Source organism: Ceratotherium simum, chromosome 17 (genome assembly GCF_057802395.1).
Source record: "Ceratotherium simum simum isolate JZ-2026a chromosome 17, ASM5780239v1, whole genome shotgun sequence".
Classification (NCBI taxonomy): domain Eukaryota; kingdom Metazoa; phylum Chordata; class Mammalia; order Perissodactyla; family Rhinocerotidae; genus Ceratotherium; species Ceratotherium simum.
The window spans coordinates 28,995,809-29,013,115 of NC_141916.1; the positions used below are offsets into that span (position 1 = coordinate 28,995,809).

At 37.3% G+C, this 17,307-nt stretch overlaps 1 protein-coding gene and 1 long non-coding RNA gene across 2 annotated transcripts in view; one reads left to right on the forward strand and one right to left on the reverse strand.

Moving 5' to 3' along the window:
• The window catches only part of CPNE8 (copine 8), a 204,262-nt gene extending 198,339 nt beyond the window's left edge, over positions 1-5,923 (forward strand). Inside the window, exon 20 of the mRNA XM_004441153.3 lies at positions 4,191-5,923. Coding sequence (XP_004441210.1) covers positions 4,191-4,379 — 189 coding nt within the window. The 3' untranslated portion in view covers positions 4,380-5,923. The remainder of the gene's footprint in view (positions 1-4,190) is intronic.
• Positions 1-17,307, reverse strand: part of LOC147914763 (uncharacterized) — a 108,665-nt gene that overhangs the window by 77,900 nt on the left and 13,458 nt on the right. The window lies entirely within an intron of this gene.

The window sequence follows — 17,307 nt, forward strand, 5'->3', positions numbered from 1 at the left end:
GGTATTCTTCATATGAATGTGATAAATGAGTACAAAGGAAAAATTGATTTATTCCTCTAAACTGGATATTTTAAGAGTCCAGGTTAAATTGTGGTAAGAGTCAATGATCAACACGCATTCACAAATATGCGGGCATTATTTTGAACAGGAGGTCCCCAGAGACAGTGGTCAGAAATGGATGATTAAAAGAGACAATAAACAGAGTGGTCTGAGAAGTTGAGTGGAAAACTGATTGTAAAAGGATATCGAGCAGTAGTTCTGAGAAGAAAGGGGGCATATTTTTTCATGAAAACTGTAAGATTCAACATTAATAAGAGGTAAAGGAAATGAAGTCCCTTGTCATTTTCATCTCTCACTGAGGAGAGTACCTGTTGACATGACTGAAGAGATGAATGTTCCTTTGGAAAAGGTTTAGATAATTTAGGTTAATGAGTAGAAAGTTCTCAACATGTTTTTGTCTGCTCCCAACACACATGTGGATGGGGTGTACTCCTGTTGATAACAGTAACTTTCGATGACAGTGATTCTCGATCCGGGGGAGGGATAGGGGGGCAAAGTCCCTTAATACTGAAGGAGCGTAACAGGATCTGTGCCCCCACTTAACAAACTTAAGTTAAATGTGATCTATATTCCCCCCTTGGCTGAAACTAAGATTTCTTTTTACCCATTATTTATAAACATGTTTTAAAGATGAGTAGAACTATAAGTATTGTCAGAAGAGTGGTTGTGAATCTTAGTTTTAACATTCCAGAGTTTTGTAACATTCTTAAAAATGAATTTTAATTCACTTCAATAAAAAAAGTTAGCACATCTTATATCATTTGCTGGAAAGGTGAAACAGCAGGTGTTTAAAATAACAGAAAGGCCAGGAATTACTGTTTTAGATTACAATGCTGGTAGTGTACCTGACTTTGAAAGAGATAAAATTGATAAGAATATTCCTTCCATTTAATGTTTGATATGAATGTAAATAAAAAACTATTAAAGAATAGATCATATTTATATTGAAAATATAAATGTACAAATGGATGAATAGCCGTAGTAATGATGATAATGACAGCTATCACATATAGTACATAATATGAGTTGAACACTGCTTTAAGCACTTTACATGTTAACTTATTTAATACAACAACCTAATGAAGTAGAGGTTATTATCATTATCCTCATTTTATAGAAGAGGAAACTGAGGCAAAGAGTGGAAAGTAAGTTGTCCAAGATCGTGCAGCTAATAAGCCACAGAACCAGCCTCTGAACCTGGGAAGTCCAATTCCAGAGTTTGTATGAATAGGGGGTAAAAATATAAATGAGTTTAATGTCTGTGGTGTAGGAGAAAGGTAAAGAATCAAAGGAAAATATTAGAGCAAAGCTGAGCAAAGGAAAGACACTAGCAGGTGAGATCTCCCTTTCCCTAGAGAAGTGTCCACTTTTGCCAGAGGTGTTGTCACTTCCCTGAAATGTAGGTATTAGCTACAGAATTTTGAAAAACTGAACTCTAGGGGCGAGCCCTGTGGCATAGCAGTTAAGTGCACGTGCTCCACTATTGGTGGCCCGGGTTCAGATGCCGGTCGTGCACCGATGCACCACTTGTCAAAGCCATGCTGTGGTGGCGTCCCATATAAAGTGGAGGAAGATGGGCATGGATGTTAGCCCAGGGCCAATCTTCCTCAGCAAAAAAAAAAGAGGAGGATTGGCATGGATGTTAGCTCAGGGCTGGTCTTCCTCACAAAAAAAAGGAAAACAAAAACCTGAACTCTATTAAAAAATAGTTTAAAAAATAATTACGCGTTTACTAACCATACCAACATTACTCAATGTTTATTTTTAAAATACTATGCCTTTTGAAATACAGATAAAATAAACTATAGCTGCAATTAGATATCTTTTTCTCATTAATCCTTAACTATGTTGACTCCTATTTTCTCACTTTTCTAATTATAGTTTCAGAGAGAAAAAGAAACCTTAGCTTTTTTTTGCACCTCTTTGATTTTTTGTTAAAAATGTCAAGTCTTGTCCAAAGTTAGATGCTATGACTTCACAAAAGTTCACATCTGCCTAGTTCTCTTCTCAGCTGAAGATTATGTTCGCTCTGTTAGTCTTTTCTTACCCTTACTTAGCTACCTACAGGGCTAAGAGAAAGACTTGTCACCTTCCTATCACACTTTTCTAAAAGCTGTGCTGAGTTTTCCTCCTGGTAGCAACAGAGATAGGGTATAGTTATAGTTGTATAGGTATGCTTCTGCCTATGGTGTGTCTTATTTTAAAAAGAGAGGAGTGATTTTCAACTCTTCCTTAAAAGAGCCTGCTTTTGAGCCAGCCCTGATAGCCTAGTGGTTCAAGTTCGGTGCTCTCACTGCTTTGGCAGCCTGGGTTCATTTCCTGGTCAAGGAACCACACCACCTGTCTGTCAGTTGCCATGCTGTGGCAGTGGCTCACATAGAAGAACTAGAAGGACTTACAACTAGAATATACAACCATGTACTGGGGCTTTGGGGAGGAAAAAAAAAAAAAAGGAAAGATTGGCAACAGATATTAGCTCAGGGTGAATCCTTCCCTGTAAAAAAAAAGAAAAAAGAGGCTGCTTTCACTGCATAAAAGGTATTACACCTGCTATTTGATGAATTTTAACTTGGCAACCTGACCATTTTAAAACCTACTTCCTAATAACAGTTGTTTTCTGAAAGCACATCTTGATAACTGCCTAAATCAAAAGTGAGTTTTTCAAAATAAATTTAAAATAGTTCTGTTACAGTATGAGATGAGAGGGGGCTCACTCTCTGGAGGAAAAAAAATGATTTAATTCAAACATTTAGATATTATACTTAGAAATTATTCCACCTCCTAAAATGTCCTCACTGTGCCTTTATCTAAGACCTAAAATTACTGTGTTCCCAAACTATCACAACATTAACAGTTCCAATCATTTCCAAGTTGCTTCAAGAATCATCATGTCTTTAAGGGGAAATTGAACTAATGCCCTCAAACAGCACAATGTTTATTAACTTAAGTAACCATTATAAATGAGAGTGAAATCAGGCAATCTATTGCCGGAGTATTTGGTGCTGAGCTGATAAGGGCTCTCACATAATTGCTTACATAAAGATATAGCCACCATTTTTATATGATGTAAAAATAAGAATGATGATATTTCAATAAGAAATATGCCAAAATCTCATGCTGAGTTCTTTTGTTTGTTTGTTTGCCTTTCCACATAACATATAAAAAAAACCAAGATTGGGGCAAGACTCAATGTACTGAATATATCAGGTTCCTACTAATATGAACTGTGTGAATTTTATATTCATTGTCCATGTGATTTGATGTTCTGTTAGTGCTGTTGAGTCGATTCCGACTCCTAGCACACCTGTGTACAGCAGCGCTGTATACTGCCCAATCTTTTTGCGCCATCCTCTCACCTTCCAGCACTATATCAGACAATGCTCCACTGCTATTCTTAGAGTTTTCATGGGCAGTTTTCTTCGGAAGTGGGTAGCCAGGTACTTCTTCCTAATCTGTCTTAGTCTGGAAGCTTCACCGAAACCTGTCCACCATGGGTGACTCTGGCTGTTATTTGAAATACCAGTGGCATAGCTGTCAGCATCACAGCAACACGCAGCCGCCACAGTATGACAACCGACAGATGGTGGTGCGATTCCCTGATCAAGAAACGAACCCGGCGCAGCAGTGAGAGCGCCGAATCTTAACCACTAGCCCACCAGGGCTGGCCCTTGATATTCAAGTAACAATTAAAAACACTTTACATGTGTTTAGGACTCCTTAACGATATACACTATTTTTTTTTTTACCTCGAGTTGGGTAATATTTCTGCATTGAAAGCTGAAATTAGTCATCTATTAACTCCATTTGACAGGAAACTGAGCCCTGAGGAGGATCAGTGCTCCATCCTATTGGGAGTCAGGCTAGGTACAGAACTCAAAACTACAGAACACATGTAGCAACACGATGGGTGTATCGAGACCAGGAGACATGAGTTATGGGGGGAAACAATTACATTCCTTTTTAGATAAAATATATATTAGAAAATTTTGGTCTCTGTTATAGCTATTTGTAATGAATCAAATATCTTTAAAATGCCTAGTAATTATTATCCATCAGCATGTGCTGATATTTGTGTCTGTTAAATAGCTTGCTAAAGTCTGTGAAATAACTTTCTTTCACCTTTGTTTTAGTTCGTGCCATTCAGGGATTATATTGACAGAAGCGGAAACCACATCCTGAGCATGGCTAGATTGGCTAAAGATGTCCTAGCCGAGATCCCTGAGCAGTTTCTCTCCTACATGAGGGCCCGAGGAATCAAGCCATCGCCTGCGCCTCCCCCGTACACCCCACCTACACATCTGTTGCAGACTCAAATATGACTGTGCTCTGAGATGCTAATGCTAACTACACATCACTTAGAACTGCTGAGTCAATTCTTTGCTCCTGGTGCTCTGTCACGAACCAGGGAATGAGATAAACTTTTCTCAGTTGGGTTTCAGCAGTACTGGTTAATATGCTTTCTGGGATCCAAAATTAATTCTCCTCCTAAACCAAAACTGTAAATATGATTGTTCCATGAGCAACAGAAAAATTGTTTAAATGCTTGAAGCAAAATATGGATGTCTTCTCTGAATCTTTAACTTTTTTTTTTTTTTTGACAGAAACAGCTAATTTCCAATGTATTGTTGGAAAAAAGCACAAACTATGTTTTTAACTCAAATATTGTCCTCGACTGCTGTGTGTATAGGAAGGCAGTCTCTCTGTATCAATGTTTACATGTTACTACTTTTTAAATTTCAATACTTTTATAACTGTTCTTAAGAATAAGAGTTTTGAATATTGAATCCTTTGTCTTCTAAATTGCAATAGCTATAATCACAAGAGCAATATCTCTTTGAATGACTGTCTGGACAAATACAATTGCAAACAAGGGAAAGGAAAGATACTTTCATATTTCTTAGTAAATGAATTGTCTTATGAAGCTGCATCTGCTTATGAATCAGTCTCTCTGCACTGTTTGCCGAGTATGGGAGTTTAAGCTTAGCAGATGTGTATCCCGTAAGAACATGCATTTTTCATGGAGTTTGGGTTGTAAATTTAGACTGCAGTCAGTTTTTGTTTTGTAGTGCTAAGTAAAAATAATAAAAAGTCAAACATCGTGAACTGTAAATGCACAGAAAATACCTTGTGTAAAAAGTAGCATCTTTATATTATAATGCTATTTAGAAAGACTAAAACCCAGAATATTTAACTGTGAACTATGTAGCAGAAGTTTTAAACTTTTTATTCCATTATACCTTGTCTAGATATTTTAATTCAAAGGGATACTGGCTCTCTTGATTTGGGTTCCTTGTAATCAATCACCTTTCCACGTTGCCACGCAGGGTGCACAGGCTGGAAGTTTTTTGTGAAATTCCCAGTTAAATATACACAACCATGTGACTTAGTGCACAACACATTTGTGAAATAACCTACTCCTATCTACTGATCTGCCTGTCCACAATTAATTGTAAAGAGTTTTTGCATGTACAGTTTTTACAAGAATTACAATTTTGTGACGTTGTGTCTCAATTAAAGCATTTCTTTAGAACAAATGGCCTTAAATTCTCACAGAATTCCTGGAAATGATTGTGAATTGCCTTCAAATAATAGAAAAGTGTATTTATTTTTTTCTTCTGTGTCAACAATGTAACTGCTTTATAATATTTTTCCTTATTTATACCCTATTTACTACTTGGTTTATTTCTACTGTATGTTGTTCTCTTTGTCCCAAATTGACTTAGGGTGACTTTTATAAGCATGAAACTATTTTACTGAAAAGAAAAATATATACATCCACATATCTAACAGTATCAATATTATACAATTATGTAATACTAAATTGTCCATTTTTAAGTATGTATTAAAATCTTTAAAAGGATAACTTTGCTCTGTAAATTTTATGTATGAATGACATGGAGTCTGATGATTTCTTTACTGATCTTAAATATTTATGCCAATATAGTTTATTAACCTACAGATTTTTTATTTACCTTCATTCATCAGTCCAAAAATCAGAAATAAATAAGATCAATATTCTTTCCTGCTTGTCAAACTCAGTTATTTTTCTTTGAACTGATCAGAGAAAATGAAAGATGTGTACTTTCTTATCTAATAATGGTATGCCCAAACCTAGTGGGGGTGGATGGCTAAGAATGAAACCATCTCAGTCACAAATCGTATCCTTGGTATGGCTGAGAATAATCATCAGAAACGTATGCGATGTTAGTTCTCTATGTACGATAATACATAGAGATATGTAGAAAATACCTAGTCTTGTCTCTTCATTGCATAAATGAAGAAACCAAGACTGAAGGGGTTGAATGATTTATCCAAGACTATATAGCTTGTTACCATTGCACAAGTACTCAAATTTTGTGAGTTGCCGTTAGGGGACGTGCAATGCAAAGTCTCAGAGACATATTCTGTAAACGCAAATGTATACCAACATTTGCACATACAAACTACGTATCTGGGGTATTTAGACATGAAGGTAATGAGCAACGAGAAAGGTGTGTATTGAGAGAAGAATAATAGCTCCAAGTCATCAAACCTGTGGCAGAAAGCAGGCTATGATTGGGCACCCTCAAGAACCCCAGAAGGCTTTAAATGCTGTCTTATCTCTCTAATCCCATTTCCTTCCTCTCTAATGAAAACCATTTTAACTCCAGGATGAATCTTTGACCTTCTGTTCTAGCATCTCCATCACCTGGTCTCACCCAATTATATAATATCAATTCCCATTGCTTCCTAAATGAGTATTAAAACTATCCAGACTTGTCTCATCACTCTCCCCCAACCAATCTGAGTTCATTTGGAGTCTCAGGCACAGTTCATACTCTTTCTTTCTGTCAGCCTCTGTCCTTGGGCCTCCACCTAGAATATCCTTTGCCTCTTCTAGCTCAAGCCCCAACTCCTTTTAATCGTGTTCTTTTAAAACGTCAGCTACCAATAATCAGTACTTTGTATGAACTCACCTTTGCGTTGCGTTTTAGTATATTTGTTACCTCATATTACTTATAAACTATTTTACTTTGTCTGGGTCATCTTGTCTCCCCAACACCAGAGAATATGATTTAATGGCACCTGGGTATAGGTAAATTTTAAAAGCTTCCCAGTTTACTGTAATGTGTAAATAGTGTCTATACGTGCTGCAGTTAAAGAACGTGGGATGACTCAATCACTACTTTTAAAATTCTCTCTTCCAGCATGTAATACAAGGAGAAAAGAAGAGGTGGATATGATTCTGAATGGTGTTGTATGTATGTGTGGGAGTAGAGTTGGAGTGTAGGTTATTTTATTCTTCAGACTTAGTGAAGATAATTAGGTGGACTAGTGTACATTTTTAATACTGTGTCTTATCATCAGCTTAGGATGTAAAGAGATTTCTCTCACAAGGATAAGATTGATGTGGTTATTTCTTAGAGGACCATCAACTACCCAAAATTTTACTGAAGAGCATGCCCTTTCCTCTCAATATGGGTGCATTTTAACTGTTTTATGCCTTTGTGCTACTTATATCTATAATTGACACAGAAGGGCAAGATACTTATTAAAAGCTCAAAGACTAATTTCTGTCATTTGCACAAATCAGATACACTCCCTAATAAAGAAACAGAGCTGTGGATCAAATTGGTTTCCTTTGGATGCCTGTGGTATCACTTAATAAAGATTGAAAGGATGGAAATCTACTTGTATAAAGTTACATGTGTACAGAGCTTTCCCGTTAGTATGTCACAGATAGTTTACAGGTGCACATCTTGCACATGGCTTACTGGTGTACACTTTAGGGTAGTTGGGGCTCCCAGCCTCCGGCATCCTTATTGGTGGACTTCAGGATATTTTACAAATATTCCTTTTTCAAATGTAACTCTTGACTGAAAAAGGGAGGAAAGCCCTGCATTACAGACATTATTTCTCAAATAATCTTTGCTTATAAGAGGTTCCATCTTTAATCTTTTTCTACTTATATTCCCTAGTGTAATTGTACTACAATTAAATTGAAAGAATATTGCATATGCAACTCCCTGACAAATCTATTGTGGAAAGCAAGGCCCAGAGGAACATGCAGTGAGTGTCCTCGTGAGAATCTCAAGTTTACCTCATTCGTGTACATCTTTTTACACTGCATTATAGAATTTCTGAGAAAACTTTCTTCTTTTCAGTCATCTTCTTCACAAACATTCTACCACTCACAGAATGAACGGATTCCTTAATCTCTGTGTCACTAGATGACCCACAGGACACTGAAGCATAAAATCAAAGGGATTCAAAGTTGATGTTTTTTCCCCTTAGAATCAACACAATTCTAGATGACTTCCCCTCCTACTCAGCATTGCTGTGCCCCTCACCCCATCTTCTTACCAAATATTCCTCCCTTTGCTCTGCTGATCCCTGAAAATCATTTAACAATAGGCAAATCCTTTCGTTCCACAAAATATAGGGAGATGCTAAGATGAAAGACATGGAACTTTTAAGAATTAATAAGCACATTTTATAAATATGTAATTGTTTGCACCAAGAATTTTTTTCGAAAACGCTTTTCCTCATCAGTTCCTTTCTTAAGATATGATTTTGATGAGGGAAGACTTGGTACATCATGAGCAGACAAATGCTGGAAAGGACTTCCTTTGAAGATGTGAAAGGGGAACAAGAAACAATAAATACAAGCCTGAGCTATGCTTGTCACTCTTTTCATAGATGATCAACCTAGCAACGTCCACATCTCAGAGTTTAAGTTTCACAACTGGAGTAAGAAGCCACCCAATAGAAGTGTTTGCCAATAGAGAGCAGGGTAAATGCCCCAGAATAAAATTATTTTTCTTTAAATTGATGTGGCCTGCAACGATCATTTTACTACAGGGAAATATTTATTTGTAATTAAACAAAATTTACCGGCATAATACACAAAAGTCTCCAAACATATTGTCTGTGCTAAGATTATTACCTAAAGACATGCTAGTTCTAATTCATGTTGCAGACTTCTGAACAGTTTGACAGGAAACATCTTCAAAGGTCACAAGGCAGGGTTGTTGCTTACTTCACGCTCTATGGAGCCACTCCCAACCCCATCATCCGCCATTGTCCTTACTTCCTGGAGCTGCTCTGAATGTTGAAACCTAAGAGAAAGATGACCACTGAGCTCTTCCCATGGAAGGAGCAAAAACAAACTGATGTAAAGATTTGCTCATTTAGTGTTAAAGCAACAGTGGTCATGACCTCCTGGTTTTCTCATCACAAAGTTATTCACTAATTTAATTTCCATGAAACAGGCCTGCTGGGCATTCCTAACGTATTTAGATAAGCTGATTTTATACGGATAGGATTTGCTGTTAGTCAAAGAGGTGGATATCATTGACCTTACAAATTAGGAGGAAGGTTGAAGGAAAGAATATGCTTAGGGCTGGCCTAAAAATATCTCCCTTTGCAGAGATCCTTCCTGCCTCCAGAATAAGTGAATTAATAGAAGTGATAAGACTGGTTCAGTCATTTTGACAGAGAACAAGCAGTTTGATAACTCTTACAATTTCCACAAGATAATTCTGACAAGAAACACTAAATAAAGCATCTATCAAATCTTTTAAAAAATATTTAAATCTGAATCTACTTAAAATTAATAAAATTATTTCACTATTTCATTGTTTTCGACAATAGCAAAGGCATATTCTATAATACAGAGATGGGCAAATTCGACACACCCTTTAGATAATTCTGCACCAGAAGATTTAAAAGGAAGTGAGGGAGCCCTGAGAAAACAAAGTGACAATCACGAAAAACTCCTTTGGGTTCATCAAGAACAAATTTTCAAGTCCCTAAACAAACAGAACTAACAAAAAACATCTATGATATCAGTTCACAAATTCTGAGTTAGGTCATCAAATGGCAGTCTGGAAAGATGAAGAATTATAGGTACTTTTTAGTTTTTCATTTATTTTCTGAGGATGTATAGTAGTTTTAAACCAATGATTTGAAATCTAAACCTAAAGGATTATATATGTACTTGGCCTTTTCTACACGTTGGTTATAAAATCACTAGAGGCTTCACCAGAAGGAGAATAACTCATTACCATGCCATATATTGGAGTCAAACGATCTGAGTTTCCATCTTGGCTGTCTGATTTTGGAAAAATATCGTTAAATATCCAAACCTAATTTTTATCATCCATATCACTGGGTGATATTTATAAAGGTCCTTAAAGCACTATCCTTCTGTGGTTCTCTCAATGATAGAAGTTACTTTAATTGGAGCACATCCTGAAGCTTGGCCCTTTATGAGCCTGATGGGAGGAAGTTATTGAATGAACTTGATGAACTGAGCTATCAAAGAGCCTTCTGAGAGATTGGTCAGCAAGTGAAAAATCTCAGCTTCTTATTTAAAAAGGCAGGTCATTAGCTTAGCCATTACTCTAAGTCAGTCACATATTCTCGCCATTCTTCTCTTGGCCTGAGAACCTGGAGGATATGGGAAAGATGAGAGATAAAGCCCAGTCCCATTGCTCTGTGAATGTCTTTGAGTTTATTTGTGTGTGCCCTCATGCCTGTGTCCCTGTTTTTATCTTCCCATCATTTACCACATTTTATAAAAATTTTTTGAGAGGAAGAGTGGCACTGGGCTAACATCTGTTGCCAATCCTCCTCTTTTTGCTGAGGAAGATTGGCCCTGGGCTAACATCTGTGCCCATCTTCCTCTATTTTATGTGGGACGCCAGCCACAGCGTGGCTTGATAAGCAGTGCGTGGATCCGTGCCCGAGATTTGAAACTACGAACCTCGGTCCTCCTAAGCGGAGCGCATGAACTTAACAACTACACCACTGGGCCAGCCCCAATTTACCACATTTTTAATTACTTGTTTGTTGTCTGTATTTCAGGTTTGTTCAGCAACTCCATGATAGCAGAAAGCAGGCAAGTCTTGTTCACTCTTCTAACATGTCACACAGGGCCTAGCATTTAGTAGGTCATCAATTGAATTATTGAAAGTGAATTGAATTAAAAGACTGATCACTGAGAATGACATTAATGACTTGATATTTTAAGATAAGCCTGAATGTCAGTGTATCCAGACTAAGAGAGATCAGTAAACCTTAAAAGAGCACCAAACCTCACTTTTCCCACATTTATTTATCCCTCCTCTAAACCAGATCTGTGAAAGGGAATGAATAGAGATCAACAGCTTCTCTCTCTACCTGTTCTCAGGGCTAATTAGCAGTAAAATGGTCAAAAGGCAGGCAGGCAGCAGCAGAGAAGAGATTAATGAAGCTTTGACACATCTGATAGCCACAGGTCCTGACTTGGGATGGTCTGAAAAGAAAATATTCACAAGATGCCAGGATCTTATTTCATTTCTGCCCTGAAATTTCTTTTGACCAAGCATACTAAATAAAAGAAAACAAAACAAAATTAAAGAATCTTTTAAGCATGTTAGCCTACATTCTACCTTAAAACGAAAGCAGCAAGAATTTATATTTTAAGTACTGGAAAAGTATACTGTGTCCTTACCTTTGCATTTCATCTGTGTTTTGTGTATTTCCAAGTGGATTGTGCGTGCGTGTGGGGAGGGGGAGTGAATATATGCCTTCACTCATACATGTACCTCCATCTATGTGTACACAACAGCGAACCCACATTCACAAGGGCATTTGGTACGGAAGAAATGACAATGCTTGACAAGCATTCACTGCCTTTCCCGGTGCTGATTCTCTATCCAGGGGGAAGTATTCCCAGCCTGTACAGAACGTGGACAAGAACACAGAAGGTTATAACTTTGCAACTGCATTCATAATAGGACAGGTTGACTTGCAAATCCTACTGTGCTAATATGTATGATTTGTAATGTATTCTTGCATCCTCTGCTTAGCAACAAGGGAGAAGGATTTAATGAATATGAATTTGGCTGTGGGGAGGAAATGTGGAGGATTGTGGTTATTACATATTGGCATTTTAGCTCAGAATTCCACCCACCATTTGACAAGACTGAATTCCATTTAACTTTCTAAGAAGGAATGAATAAATACTCGAAATCTTACCTATATCCGCCGTTAGATAATCTATTTCCTAAACCATAGTAATGACTTTGGTTTAGCATTTAATCACTTACAAAGCACTATCTCACATGTAACCTCTGTCTACACCTGTCAAAACGCTGCTCATCCACCAAAGCTTAGCTCAGATGTTGCTTTTCAACAATGCTTTCCTGCATTCATTAGATTACTAGGAATCAACGCCTCTTTTTCTCCAGGCTGTATATACATATTCTGCTCTACCTGTCTAAGGGCAGGCTATGTTTGCAGTGGAGAGGTCTTACCACCGTAACACTGTGGGGAGCCAATCTGTCTAAGTTTGAGGTTCATTAACAGAAAGCCCATTTGCCTAAAGACATGAATCACATTCTCCAATATGACCTTTGCCACAGATAAAGATAATGCTTTGTCTCCCATCTGCTTTACTTCTTTGTCCTATTTCTTATTGCTTGAGAGAAGGGGGTGATTTATCCAGGCCTCTCAAAGACCCCAACAGTTTCCCAATGAGTCCACTGCCTGCAGTGTTATTCAATGTCCTGCATGGCTCTGCACAGGTACCCCTGACTGCGATTCTCCCTATCTTGCAGGATAGAATCCACAGTTCTTAGTTTGTGTCCTCCCCTAAAGCAGAACCTGAGACAAAGACTGGGGTGCTGGTAGTTTATTAGGAAGGTAATCTCCCGGAGTGGGAGTGAGGGACTTGGGAGAGGGATGGAAACAGGGAAATACATTATAAGAGTAAATTATCAAAGTCATTGAAGGCAACAAGGCTCCCTCCTGCCCCTGAACCTCTGAGGAACATATAGAGTGCTTCTCAGGATCGTCTACCTGCAGACTGACTGGGAGAAGCATTTATCTGTAAGCTCCCATCTTCTACTGGTTAGAGTGCCCTGCACTGCTGGGCTGCCCACACGTGCTTGAGGAATGGGCTTCTCCAGCATCTACGGCGTTGGAGCCTTTCCAGGGTGAAAAGTTAAAGATGTGCAGTGCGTGCTTGAGGTCAGACGTTGTCCGCATAAAGTGAGTTGAAGCCTGCGTTAACCCAGATGTGGCTGAAATCAGAAGTGAGGCTAAGAGAATGAGCTGGGTCATCAGGAGCATATGAAGCACATGGCCTTCAAGACCTACACAGAGCTGGCATTACCTGTACTTCCAGCCTCATATCCTGCCACTTCTCCTTCCCACATGAAATGCAACTTGTATTAAAGTGCATGCAGGGCCGGCCCCATGGCTTAGCGGTTAAGTGCACGCGCTCCGCTGCTGGCAGCCCGGGTTCGGATCCCCGGCACCCACCGCTTCTCCGGCCATGCTGAGGCCGCGTCCCACATACAGCAACTGGAAGGATGTGCAGCTATGACATACAACTATCTACTGGGGCTTTGGGGGGAAAAATAAATAAATAAAATCTTAAAGTGCATGCAGTTCTAAACATATACCATTCATTTCATGCTCCATGCTTTCCCACATGGCAATCCTTTAACATTCTCACTGCTACTCATCTTCTGAAGCTCTGCTCAGGTATATCTACATACTTGTATCTATTTAGCACATTAAATACCATGATATCTATTTATTTGATATAACTTTTTAATTGAAGTATAATATACTTAAAAATGTGCTTTTTTAGCACATTTTAAGTGCAAAAATCATAAGCACATTGCTTGATGCATTTTCACAAGATGAACATATCTACGTAACCACCATGCAGATCAAAAATATATTACCCGCAGTTCTCTCTTTGCCCCATCATAATCACAAACTTTCCCTCCAAGTCACCACTATCTTGACTTTTATCACTGTAGGTTAGTTTTGTCTTTTTTTTTCAAATTTTGTGTAAGTGGAATTACACAATTTGTATTCATTTGTACTATTTCTTTCATCTAATATCTTGTTTATGGGATTTCTCCAAGTGCCTGTGCATAGCAGTTTTTAAAATTCTGTGTAGTGTTCCATTGTATTAATATATCATAATTTGTTTTTCTTTCTTTTTTGATGGACATTGAGGTTATTTTAAGCTTTGAACATAATGAAGAAAGATTATGGCTAATAGTGTCCATGATTTTTGAAACAAATATGCATCCATTTCTATTGGGCATATTCCTAGGAATGCTTCATGTCTTAAAGTTTACTCTGTCTGCAATTAATATAGCTAAGCTAGGTTTCTTTTGCTTAGTACTCTCATAGTGTATCTTTTTTCCATTCTATTACTTTCAGTCTTTCTTATCCTTATATTTAAGACTTCTCTTTTAGTAGCAGCATTTACTTGGATTTATATTTCTGCTTCTCCAGGAACAGGCTTTGAATTTGCAGTGGGAGGCCTGCCTGGGGTAATGCTATGAATGGGTTAATCTGCATGATGCTTGAGTTGAGTCACGTTCTCCAGCGGGACAGATAACTTTATCAATGATAAGGCTGCAACTAGAGTTGCCAGATAAATGCATCACGTTCAGTTAAGTTTGAATTTCAGATAAACAATGAATAATGTTTTATTATAAGTATTTCTAAATATCGCATGGGACCTACTTATACTAAAAAGCATTATTTGTTGTTTATCTGAAATTCGCATTTAAGTGGGTATCCTGTATTTTTACTTGATAAATCTGGCAATCTTTGCTACATTCAGTCTGACAATCAATCTCCCGCATGGCTCTGCACAGCCACTCCTGACTGGGGTTCTCCCTACCTTGCAGAATAGGACCCCAAATTCTTAGTTTGTGTTCTCCCCTAAAGAAGAGCCTAAAAGTAAGATTTGGGCACATGAAGTTTATTAGGGAAATAATCTCCCAGAGTGGGAGTTGATGTAATTACTGATACATTGAGGTTAATATCTACCATCTTACTATTTTTAAAAATTTGCTCCAAGGCCAGTCCCAGCAGCCTAGTGGTTAAGTTCGGCACACTCTGCTTCAGTGGCCCGTTTCGTTTCCTGGGCCTAGAACTACACCATTTGTCTGTCAGTGGCCATGCCCTGGCGGTGGCTCACATACAAAAAAGAAGATTGGCAATGGATGTTAGCTGAGGTCCAATCTTCCTCAGGAAAAAAAAATTTGCTTCACTCATTTTATGTTCTGTTTTTTTCTCCTTACTTGACCTTTTTTTGATTAATCACGTATTTTTTGCTATTTCATAATAAAATTACCAGTCTGTTAGCTTCTTAGTTACATATTCCTTTACTCTTCTTTTAATGTTACTATAGATTGTAATATGTATCCTGATTTATTAGATTCCAGAGAAACTATTATTTATACCACATCTCAAATAATGCCAGGGTGATAGACTATTTTAACTCTGAATTCTTATGATCTTGTCAAAATATATTTTAATTCTACATATATGTTAAACTTCATAAAATACTATGATTAATTTTGTACAGTTAGTATTAATTTATACTTACCCACATATCTTTTCCATTTTTCTTCATTTCTTCCTGCATTTCAGTATTTCAATCTGGGATAATTTTCCTTTTGCCTTGAGAATGCTATTTTTGAGGGACAAGGTCAAATACCATATGATCTCACTCATTAAGAAGTAGATAGTAACAAGAACAAACAAACACATAGAGACAGAGATTGGACTGGTGGTTACCAGAGGGGAAGAGGGGAGGGAGGAAAGAAAAGGGATAATTAGGCACATGTGTGTGGTGATGGATTGTAATTAGTATTTGGGTGGTGAACATGATGTAATCTATGCAGAAATAGAAGTATAATGATGTACACCTGAAATTTATACAATGTTATAAACCAATGTTACAGCAAGAAAAAAAAAGAATGGTATTTTTTTCTTTTATTGAGAGTCTACTGGTGACAAATTCTCTCAATTTTTGTTTTTCTGGAAAGGTCTTTACTTTGCATTCACTTTTGATGGATATTTTCTCTGAGCAAAAAGTTTTAGATTGACATTTATTCTTTTGTTCTGCACTTTAAAGTTGTCATTCTGTTGTCTTCTTACTTCCATTGTTAAGAAATCAACTCTCTAGGACTTACAGTTTATCCTTAAAGGTAATGTGCCTTCCTCTCCCTACAAAAAGATATGTTTGGTTTTTGGTGTTCAGCAACTTTACTATGACGTACTCAGGTGTAGTTTCCCTTTTATTTTCTTTTTATTTGGGTCCATAGAACTTTTTGAAATTGTGGATTGATATTTTTGATAAATTTTGAAAAATTATCAGTGATTATCCTTTTAAGTATTGCTTCTCCATCATTCTCTCTTTCTTCCTTTCTGGGACTTCAGTTACATGTCCTATAACTTATTATACATTTTTAAAGAATATTCCATCCATCTTTCTCTGTGTGCTTCAGCTGGATATTTTCTGTTAATCTATTTTGAATTTCATTAATCTTCTCTTGAGTCCAATATCCTGTAAAACTTATCTATTAAATTCTCAATTTTTATTACAGTCATGCATTGCTTAATGTTGGGGGTAAGTTCTGAGAAAAGTGTCCTTAGGCAACTTTTTCGTTGTGTGATCATAGAGTGTACTTACACAAACCAAGACTGTGTAGCCTACTACACACCTAGGCTATATGGTACTAATCTTATGGGACCATTGTCATATGTGGTTCATTGCTGACCAAAGCATTGCTTTGTGGCACATGATTGTATTGTATTTTTTATTTCCATTTGGTTATATATTATAAATTTTAGTTCTTTAGTGAAAATTTCCATCATCTTTTCTATTTTTTGAGCATATTAACCACAGTTATTTTAAAGTTTAGTTCTGACAACTTCAATATCTAGGATTTCGAGGGATCTATTTATATATATTTTTTAGTCTCTTGTCCTCTTTCTTGGTTTGCCTAGTAATTTTTGTTTAATACTTGAAACATGTCTGGAAAACACAGAATTTCTAGAAAATTTGTTTGTTTCTCCATAGAATATTCCTTATACTTTCCTACAGGTAGGTAGATGGATTATGTTGAGTGGATCACCTTAATCTAATCAGGGGCTGAGCTGTTTCAAGGCAAGACTCCATCCTCTGTTAGGTTGATTCTACCTCTGCTTCATCCTTCTAGAAGGCACCTTTGCAAGGGTTCCAAATAAGATTGTAGGGTGTTTACTAGGTTCTTTCCTTTATGGTGGCTCTGAACTCTAAGTTTTGTTTTCTAGCTCCATGAGATTGCTTAAATCTTGGCTGGATTCGCTCTGATCTTAGCATTCTGTCTACCCACCCCACCCCACCAAGACAAGAATCAGCAAATGCCCCCAATGAAAAAATATCAATGAAGAACATTGAGCTTAACTAAATGAGCA